The sequence below is a fragment of the Urocampus carinirostris genome, chromosome 19 (assembly GCF_059441175.1).
Source record: "Urocampus carinirostris isolate Australia breed hairy pipefish chromosome 19, RoL_Ucar_1.0, whole genome shotgun sequence".
Taxonomy (NCBI): domain Eukaryota; kingdom Metazoa; phylum Chordata; class Actinopteri; order Syngnathiformes; family Syngnathidae; genus Urocampus; species Urocampus carinirostris.
In genome coordinates this window covers 4,089,262-4,099,253 of record NC_142367.1, presented here as the reverse complement: position 1 = coordinate 4,099,253, position 9,992 = coordinate 4,089,262, and the positions used below count along the sequence as shown (strand labels likewise).

General features: G+C 45.7%; 2 protein-coding genes across 2 annotated transcripts; one reads left to right on the top strand and one right to left on the bottom strand.

The window, feature by feature from the left end:
• On the bottom strand, nucleotides 1-5,939 carry pnmt (phenylethanolamine N-methyltransferase). The gene is made up of 3 exons (XM_088323913.1): nucleotides 5,768-5,939; nucleotides 3,477-3,687; nucleotides 1-439 (listed from the first exon to the last, which is right to left on the bottom strand). Exons 1-3 carry the CDS (start codon nucleotides 5,937-5,939, stop codon nucleotides 1-3), a joined length of 822 nt encoding a protein of 273 aa, XP_088180039.1.
• Nucleotides 5,940-6,840: 901 nt separating this feature from the next.
• On the top strand, nucleotides 6,841-9,992 carry LOC148346919 (uncharacterized). Its single transcript, XM_088324238.1, is given in 4 exon segments — nucleotides 6,841-6,970; nucleotides 7,070-7,588; nucleotides 7,659-9,808; nucleotides 9,810-9,992. Coding segments are annotated over 4 exon segments (2,982 nt in total).

Sequence of the window (9,992 nt, the reverse complement as noted above, 5' to 3'; positions counted from 1 at the left end):
TTAATCTTTCTTTGCCTTTGCAAAAAAAACCCCAGTCACATCATCCACCCCAACTCTCATATCCTGAGGCAGCGTGTAAACCTCCAACCGAATCAGGGTGTAGCCACTCTCCTTCAAACTGGTACACACCTCGGCCTCGCCCAGTGGCACCACAGGAATCTTCACCCCGGGTCCCCCGAAGTAAAAGCTCTCCTCCAGGGCGCCAATGAGCAACAGGTGGCCGCCGGGCCGAAGCAGTTTTCCAATGTGGCCGAGGGCCCTCTTAAAGGCAGCCAGATCAGGGCTGACACTCTCCAGGCAGAAGCAGGACACCAGGCAATCGGCCCCTGCAGGGGGGAAGACGTGGGGGTCCAGAGGCTGGGGCCGGTGCACGTCGATGGGGAGGATTTCTGTGATGGTCTGGCGGAGCTTGGCTGCCTTCTCTGTCCATGCTGAAGCCCTGTATATTAAAGCAGAATAGGAACCTGTTTACAGTAATACCACCCTGAGAACGCCTGTTGTCATGACGCTAAGGGGCCGGTCACACAGACATTTGCGGCTGAATCACGGCCAGAAATTTCTGCCTTTGAGGCGGACGCTTTTGGACGCATTGAGATCGCCATACAGACGAGATACAGCGGTGCTTAACACGAGGTCGGAAATTCGCGCGCGGGTGGCAGCGCGAAACTGTTTGGCGCTGCTCAATTCTTCAGAGCGCGAGTACACAGCCTTTCACGAGCGTATTGAGGCTGAACCACAGCCAGAAATTTCTGGCCGTGAAGCAGATGCTGTTGGGCGCTGTTGGACGTTTTGAGACCGCCATATAGACGAGATAGAGCAGTGCTTTACTCGCGGTCGGAAATTTTCACGTGGTTGGCCGCGCTCAAAACTTTTGAGCTGCTCAAAAGTTTGAGCACGTGTTAAACCGCGTGCCGCACACGTGGTGAACACGAGGAAATGACGCGGAAATGACGCGGAACGACGTGCTCTGGCCGCGGCCAGGGCGTGCTTACACATGGGTAGGACGGGAAATTTCAGCGGGTAATCGTGGGTGGAGCATGGTAATAGCATGTTCTGCGCCTGTATCGCGGTGTTAATACGTGAAATTAGCGTGTTACGCGTGTGACAGTCAAACGCCTTTCTCCGCGTATAAACAGTGCGAATGCCGAGCACACGCCAGTTGTGCTCGTGACGTCAAGGGGGTGAACATGGATCCCCGTCAGCGTAGTTTCTCTTCATTTCGAATAAATCTTTCGGTGCATTCGCAATGGTCGCAGCAAGGCTTTAATGCTAGGACCTTAGCTTGGCCTTTTGGCTGAGAGTAAGAGTCCCGGCTCCTAAGCTTTGTAGCGTATTATGAACTGATCGATAATGGATAATGAATAAAGAAGATAGACCAATAGCACCTGCCCCCACCCCCCCGTCAGCGTAGTGACCTCGTCTTAATCCATTTTTATTTCTTGACATTCCTTTTCAAGATAATAAAATAAAAATGATGCCATAGCTTGAAATCTTGATCTTCACGGGACTGTGTATTGTGCGGTTATGATTTCTACAGCCCGGTGCCGAGATTTGCATCCCCTCGCTACTACAACCACTTTTACCTCGTTTCATCTCACTTTTAGGAAATGTAATGGCGAATATATAACCAAAATCACTTCGTCTTGCATTTGTTGGAAATGTTATACAACTTAAGCCATTCCGTCTTTGTTTTTGTTGTGAACGTAATCGAACGGTAAATCCTCCCCCCCTCGCGTGAACGCGCATTCTGCTGCGCTTCCAACGAAAGCGATCGTATTCTATATAAAACGCTTATTAAAACTATAAAGCGAACTAATTATAACAATTGGGAGATCCTAGTCTATATAACGTGTTTATTTAAACAATAAAGTGCGATCGTATTCTACAAAATGCGTTTGTTAACGTGGATGAAAAAGTCACGCGAGGGGGTTGGGCGGTGTGGGTGTTGCGTAGGAGTCGGATTTGGGCACAACACCGGCTCGGGAGCTTTTATACCCGTGGTCCACACGAGAAAATGACGCAGAAATGACGCGATGAGGAAGCGGAACAGTCGCCGGCGTCTGTTTTGCGGGCATACCACCGATGAACAGCGGGTTGGCCAATTTTGCGCATTTTCCATCCCGGGCAACCACGGGCAAAAAAAAACCGCAAAATTTTAGCCGTGATTCAGCCGCAAACGGCTGTGTGACCGGCCCCTAAGCAGGGTCGGGCCTGGTTGGTACTCAGATGGCAGACCGCCTGGGAATACGAGGTGCAGCAAATACGTCATTTGGCGCACGCTCTGCTGTGACAGCACTGACTGTACCCACGATACAGTTGGTAAAAATGAATTTCCCTAAAAGGACCAAATAAATTGAATTAAAAATTATAAAATACATACCAAATTAGTCATTTGTGACATCTGTGTGCCCCAGAAAGCTGTATAAATTACCACGGGTTTGTTTCCAGTGTTTTTCAGACACTGCACATCATTTAATTGTCGTACTGTGCTGTTTCAAAATGTATCCAATATGTGTGCCCGTGCGGTCTGGCGAAATCTTTTTACTTTTACTGGAGATGCTACGGCACCGACTGGTGGTGTCCTGTGGAATTTTTTCAATGAAAGAAATGTGCCCTGGCTCAACAAAGGTTCACGAGGAATCCTCTTACGTGAACACAAGGATTCCAAGTGACAAGATGGCTGGTAGAGAGTAGAACTGTAGTTATATTCTTAGCTTACAATTTTAACCCAGTGTTAGTTCTTCCTTTTTTTTCATCTACAGTTTTTCATCATATTTAAGCCTGTTCTGTCCTTTATTATTAATCATCATAATCATAATACCCCAAAATGTTTTCACTGCTCTAGTGTTTTTAAAAATGCAGTTTATTCTTGTATTTCGTAGTTTCTTTGTTGTTGCACTGAAAATTCAACATTTTTAGGAAACATTTTGTCGTGTCATGCAGGGATTCCAGGCTAAAGTTGATTAGTATAAAAACGTTTAAATGAGGTACACTTTTTCATAGAGTTTTTAACGTTCTTCTTTTATTTTTTGGGGATTATTTTTTCTTAGCTTTTTGCTTCCTTTTTCTTGCTTTGATATTTATTTCTTCTGTTTTGTCTTCTTCTTTCCTTTTATGTTTTATTTACTTCTTATTTGGTTTATTTTCCCACGTGTTTTTTTTTCTTTTTTTCTGCTCTTTCCTTTTCTCCTTATTTCTTATGATTTTTTAAATTTTTTTTCCCTGTTTTTCCTCTATTCTTGCTTTATTATTTTTTACTTTTTCCCCCTCTCTTTTTTATTTTTTATTTTATTTGTTTCTTCTTTTGTTTGTCTTTTTTCATATTTTCATACTGCTCTCACCACTACATCTAGTTTAATTTGGGTGGGCAGAGCAATGCATGGGTGGGCACCCCTGCCACATGGTAACGCCCCTGATCATGATGAAATTGTTTGTCATATCGCCTGGGCTTAGTTGAAACCACCATTATTTAATACCGTCGGCCTTCCAGCTTGCAGACATGCTGCAAATATGGAGTCCAGTCCAGGCTGCCACCATCATCGCCCTGCAGCCAGCGCCTCAGCTCCTTCCGGTTGGCCTCTAGGAAATCAGTCAGGACCACCTTGTTGAAGACTTCACAACCACTCAGGACTTGGTAGAGAGTGGGACCCGAACCGATGTCCAGGAGGACTTTGCCGCTGATATCTCCTAGAAAAATATCGCAATGAAAGATGTTGTGATTAGGAGTTGAGGTGATTTAATCAGTGTTTTTCAACCAGTGTGCTGTGATACCTCTTTTAGTGTGCCGCAGAATATTGCCCAATTTTATCTCTGCAGAAAAACATGCCACTGTTTGGTAAATTGACTTTGTTCTTTTAATCTGCTGTGTAGCTTTTACACTCATCCATATCAGTAGGTGGCAACCTTTTATTTCTTTCTAGATACTTATTTTTTGCCCAGGAGGTGGTTTGGAGAAATAGTTTTTTTTTTATGAGGCTCTTTAAGATTCTCATCTCATTAGCTACACCGCTTATCCTCAGTAGGGTCGCGGAGGTGCTGGAGCCCATCCCAGCAATCATCGGGCAGTGGGCAGGGGACACCCTGAACTGGTTGCCAGCCAATCGCAGGGCACACAGGGACGGACAACTCGCTCATTCACACCTAGGGACAATTTGGACCGGCCAATTCACCTGAAATGCATGTTTACACAGCAAAAATGCTAAAGTTAAATTATGAACAACAATTGCAGATTATTTTGTTAATTTTAACCATTTTCTTATTTTACCAAAGAAAGGGCTGATTATTTTTGGTCATTTGAAGTATTAAACAGATCTTGAAAAACTGGTTGAAAAATAATAAAACCCACAATTACAGCAATTTTAATTATTACCAAAATAAACTACATAAAGGACACATGATAAGAAAAAAATACTGTCAATTTAGGCAACATGGTAGTTTCAGCTTTAAAACAAAAGTAATAAGATGGAGAATCTGCCCCACTAATCAGTGGAAATTTTGAGGCCTGCCTCACTGAGCTAAAAAGATGGATGTCACTTAACTTCTTGCGCCTTATCCGTGAATAGCCTGAAATAATAATTATTGGTTCATCTAAACGCCGTGATATTTTCTCAAACATTACTCTGAACATCCATCCATTATTCGCACCGCTTATCCTCAGTAGGGTCACAGGAGTGCTGGCGACCATACCAGCTATCTTCGGGCAGTGGGCATGGACACCCTAAACTGGTTGGCAGCTAGTCGCAGGGCATGCTCTGAACATTGACAAATGTAATATCACCCAGAGTGATTCAGTCAAACTGTCCTTCCAAACACACATTAAGAATATTCCTAGAACACTAATGCTGTCCCAGTCTGATGCTGAGATTATCATCCATGCGTTTGTTACCTCCCGTCTCGATTACTGTAATGTACTTCTCACCCAAAATCTGGCTTCAAGACCCTGCAGCTGGTACAAAATGCTGCAGCAAGGCTATTAACTAATACGAGAAAGTTTGATCACATTACCTCGATTTTAGCTGACCTGCATTGGCTCCCTGTCAGTCCAATATTATGATTTTAAGGTTCTGATGGTATTATGCAAAGTTATGCATGGACTTGCCCCCTCATATCTTTCAGATTTAATTTCCCCCTATGTTCCTGCTCGAAGCCTTCACTCTGAAACGCTTGTCTACAAGTGATCCCAAGAGCCAAGAAGGGATCCGAAGGTTCAAGAGAGGTCACCGTTCGGGCCCCGGTGCTGTGGAATGCTCTTCCCCCTGAGATTCGATTTGCAACCTCAGTGGAACTGTTTAAATCTAGGCTTAAAACAACTTCTATTCTCTAGCTTATGAATTACCTATATTTCAAGTGGACGATGTTAGTGTATTGTTTGTTCATGTCCTTGCAGCTTCTATTGCAGCCAGGTCATCGGGGGTTACCTCGTGCAAGACCCCTTCTCAAGGTTTCTTCATTTTCCTCACACAGAATTTGTTAGAGTATTAGCAAGTATTTTTTCTCAGTATATGGACTTTTATTTTTTGTAATGGAGGATTACCTATGATGTCGGTGGAAAAATACATAAAGGCTCTTTGAAAATAGTTGGTTATTGTAAACACATACTTAATGGAGAAAATATTTCATGAAAACTTTTAAAGGACACCTTAAACTACGCACCCCGCCTTGAGGGTAAAACTATAAACAAGATTTTGGTAGGTATGTAGGTTTATTTTTTTATAGATTGACCGTGCCTCAAAAGACATAAACCTCACCTGGTGTCAGTAGTGCTTACCTTCTGTAAAAGCCCTATGCAGGCATGCCAGTTTCCAGGGCACAATGCTGTCCTTCCTGTCAAAGTCAGCACGAGGCGGCGTGTAGTTGTACTGTAGATAGGCCGCTGGGTCAAAACTTTGGTAGCAGGCAGCCATAGAAGCAACTCCGTCTTCTGTCCTCTTTTGTTCCATCCTGCTGTTGCAAGTATCAGTTTTTTTATGACCTTCCAGGCTGGCTTGTCACGCATTTGGAACCTTCTTATATTATCACAGTTTGTGTGGATGCACCCTGTGCCCTGGGCGTGTGTTGAGTTTCGGGGTGATAGCGTTGAATCATGATAGTGCTTGTTTCTGCTTTTTCTGCTCTGGAGATCTGATGTCATCATATTAGAGGCTTTCAGCAAAGGTAATGGACTCATTATTGCTTTCAGGTCTTGCTCCTATCTTCATGATCAGTACAGGTTTGGCTTTCACTGCCCTTAAGCGGGTCCTCCATAGAGACCATGGCTTTGTTGCTTATTTTAAAGGCATACCCAAATACTAAAACTTACAAAATGTAATAAAACAGTTCATGTATATATATATATATATATATATATATATATATATATATATATATATATATATATATATATATATATATATATATATATATATATATATATATATATATATATATATATATATATATATAGCCCTGTGATTGGCTGAACCAGTTCAGGGTGTCCCTTGCCCACTGCCCGATGATTGCTGGGATGGGCTCCGGCACCCCCGCGACCCTACTGAGGACAAGCGGTGCAGCTAATGATATGAGATATATATATATATATTGGATTAGAAGTGTATGTAATAGTTTTGACTTCCAGGAAAGGCTGGATGGCAACCAAGGAAAATTGGTGATGCTGGAAAGACATATGACCTCCAGGAAAGACTGGCATGGGTGTGTGGGGCTAGCAACCCCACCCACAGTACTCGCAAGAGGGCACCAACCATTGGTAAGAAACAATAAGCAATACCCCCAGAGTCTCCCAAGAGGGTGGGAGGATGAGAGACTCAGGAGGACAGATTCACTGGTAACGGCTACGGCAAGGACATGGGCATGTTTGAGGCAAAGTGCCACTGCGGGAAAATCTGTAAAAACGCAAAGGGACTTAAGATATACCAATCCAAGACCATCTGTGGGAAAGGGGTAAATCAGATGCAGCGCATAGTGGAGACGCTCAGTGAGACGCAGGGGAGGACTCCAGTCAGGAAGCACCCCACCGTACAGGAGACCTCTCGGCATCTGCGATAGTCCTCGACCATAGGGTCCCTCCTCACAGGTGCCCAACCCCCTAAAGAGAGAGTGAAGTGGCCTCCAGCAAACAACAACCTTGCATGGAACCAACTTGACCAGGATCTTGATAGAGTCCTAGAGGCCACTTTGGCAGGATCAGCAGAAAGGAAAATCAACAGCATGGCTGCTTGTGCTTACTCCATGGCCAAGGAGCGTTTTGGTACAGAGGAGAAGAAAGGCAGCAATATAGCACCTGCAAAACAGTCCAACAGAAGGGAAAAACAGATCAAGAGGTTGAGAAGGGAAATCAAGGCTCTCAACTCGCAGTACAAACATGCCAGTCCCAGAGAGAAGGAGGGCATAAAAGACTTGACCACTGGACTACGAGGACAATTGTGCAGACTAAGAAGGGCAGAGATGTCTCGGAGACTGAGAAAAGAAAAGGAGGTCAAACTTGCTCAGTTCACTAAGAACCCATACAAGTTCACCCAAACCTTGTTGGGGGAAGCAAGATCTGGGAGACTGACCAGCCCTAAAGAAACGGTAGAAAGTTTCCTTAAAGAAAGTCACAGCGACACCTTCGAAGCCAAGCCTTGGACATCCACCCAAGGATTGGAAGCAATAAAACCCCGAAGAGAAGCTCAACACTAGGGGGCCATCATGGAGAGCGTTCCAGAACATTGTGAAAAAAGCCCGGTCATCATCTGCACCAGGACCCAGCGGTATACCTTACAAAGTGTACAAGAGATGTCCATTACCTCTACGGAGGCTGTGGAAGCTACTGCGGAGAATTTAGATAAAGGGCATAATCCCAACATCCTGGAAGAGAGCGGATGGGTGCTTTGTGCCCAAGGAAAAGGACTCATCTGACATAAGCCAATTCCGAACAATTTCTCTACAAAGTGTTGAATGTAAGATATTTTTCTCAGTCCTGGCACAGAGGCTGACATCGTACTTGGTCAAGAACAAATATATCGACACATCAATCCAGAAAGGTGGCATCTCAGGGTCCTCTGGATGTCTGGAGCACACAAGCATCATCAACCAGTTGATCCGCGAGGCCAAGGAAAGTAAAGGTGACTTATTGGTCGTCTGGCTAGACTTGGCCAATGCATATGGGTCAATTCCCCATGATCTCATCAACACTGCGATGGAACATTACCATATCCCACAGCACATAAGGGGAATGATCACTTCCTACTTCAGTGGATTCAAGTTTCGGTTCCAAACCACCCAGTTTACCACCCAGTGGCAAGTCTCGGAGAAGGGGATCGTCACGGGGTGCACCATCTCCCCCATCCTGTTTGTTATGGGCATGAATCTACTCTTCACTGCCGCGGTGAAGGAGACCAGAGGGCCAATGACGAGGTCTGGCATATGCCAACCTCCGTTAAGATGCTTTATGGACGACCTCACCATTACAACAGTGACCTATATGCAAGCAAGATGGATCCAGAAGGCACTTGACGCGGTAGCAACCTGGGCTCGGATGAGATACAAGTCTAGAAAGTCAAGAAGCATGGTGATCAGGAGCGGGAAGGTCATAAGCAGGTTTCAACTTCGAATCCAAGGAGAAAACATACCATCAATCAAAGATAACCCAATAAAATGCCTCGGAAAGTGGTACGACTCATCTCTGGGTGAGAGGGGCAGCGTTCTCAGGACAGTGGAGCAGGCTAATGAGTGTCTGCATAGGATTGAGCGATCAGGACTACCAGGCAAGTTCAAGACTTGGTTGTTCCAGTACGGTCTGCTACCAAGACTGCTGTGGCTGCTAACGATCTATGAAATCTCTATGACGGCGGTCGAAGAAATAGAGAGGAGCACAAATAAACATCTCCGCAGGTGGCTTGGTGTTCCACCAAGCTTCACATCATTAGGGCTTTACATCAGGTCGGGGCAGCTGCAGTTTCCCCTGTCTTCGGTGGTGGAAGAGTTCAAGGTGGCCAAGTGTAGGGCGGTCATAATGCTCAAAGATTCTAGCGACGAGATGGTTAGGGACGCGGGCATGATTACAAGATCGGGGCGCAAATGGGCAGCAGACAGCCAAGTACATCAGGCAGAAGGCAGGCTGAGGTTGAAAGATCTCATCGGAAATGCATGCGTAGAGCTTCAGGGACTAGGGTCTACTCATTTCCAGCAATGGTCAAAAGCTGATCCAAGGCAGAGGAGAGACATGGTGCAGGCCGAGGTCCGTCAACTGGAGGAGGAAGGCAGGTGGTCCAGGGCGGTGGAGCTTGGAGTCCAAGGAGCCTGGACAAAGTGGGACCTACCAAAGCGAAGGATCACCTGGCCAGAACTCTGGAGGTTGGAACCGTTCCGGATCTCTTTCTTGCGCCGGTCAGTGTACGATACTCTTCCAACACCAACCAACCTGTACAGGTGGGTGTTGAAGGAGGACCCAACGTGCAGGCTATGTGGTGGGAGAGGGACACTGGCGCATATTCTGGCAGGATGCCAGATTGCTCTTAGCCAGGGCAGATACCGCTGGCGCCATGACAAGGTCCTCGGTGCACTGGCTTACATCTTGGAGCAGGAAAGGCGGAAGACGCACCCACCTCAACCCGGTCCAACACATTCCATCCAGTTCGTCAGGGAAGGGGAGAAACCAGCATCCTCCAAGAAGACCAAAAAGAGCCTCCTGCAAACAGCACCAGCGTGGGAGATGAGGGTAGACCTGGGAAGGAAATTACACTTTCCCCAGGTTGTCCAAACTTCCTTGAGGCCAGATATTGTGAATTGGTCAGAAGAGGCTAAGAAAATCATCCGGATTGAGCTAACTGTACCCATGGGAAGAAGGATGCAGCGAAGCCCATGAAAGAAAAAATACCAAATATCAAGAGCTGATCCAACAGTGCAGGGACAAGGGATGGCAGACCTGGCTATTCCCAGTGGAGGTCGGGTGCAGGGGCTTCCCAGCACAGTCTGAATGGGACACATTAACATCTTTGGGAATAAGTGGAAGCTAG

What these genes read in the sequence shown, in the direction of transcription:
- pnmt (XM_088323913.1), bottom strand. Translation starts at nt 5,939, where the DNA reads ATGGAACAAAAGAGGACAGAAGACGGAGTTGCTTCTATGGCTGCCTGC. An exon ending in GCATAGGGCTTTTACAGAAG is followed by an intron (nt 3,688 to 5,767) that starts GTAAGCACTACT and finishes ATATTTTTCTAG; the next exon opens with GAGATATCAGCGGCAAAGTC. An exon ending in TGCAAGCTGGAAGGCCGACG is followed by an intron (nt 440 to 3,476) that starts GTATTAAATAAT and finishes TTTAATATACAG; the next exon opens with GGCTTCAGCATGGACAGAGA.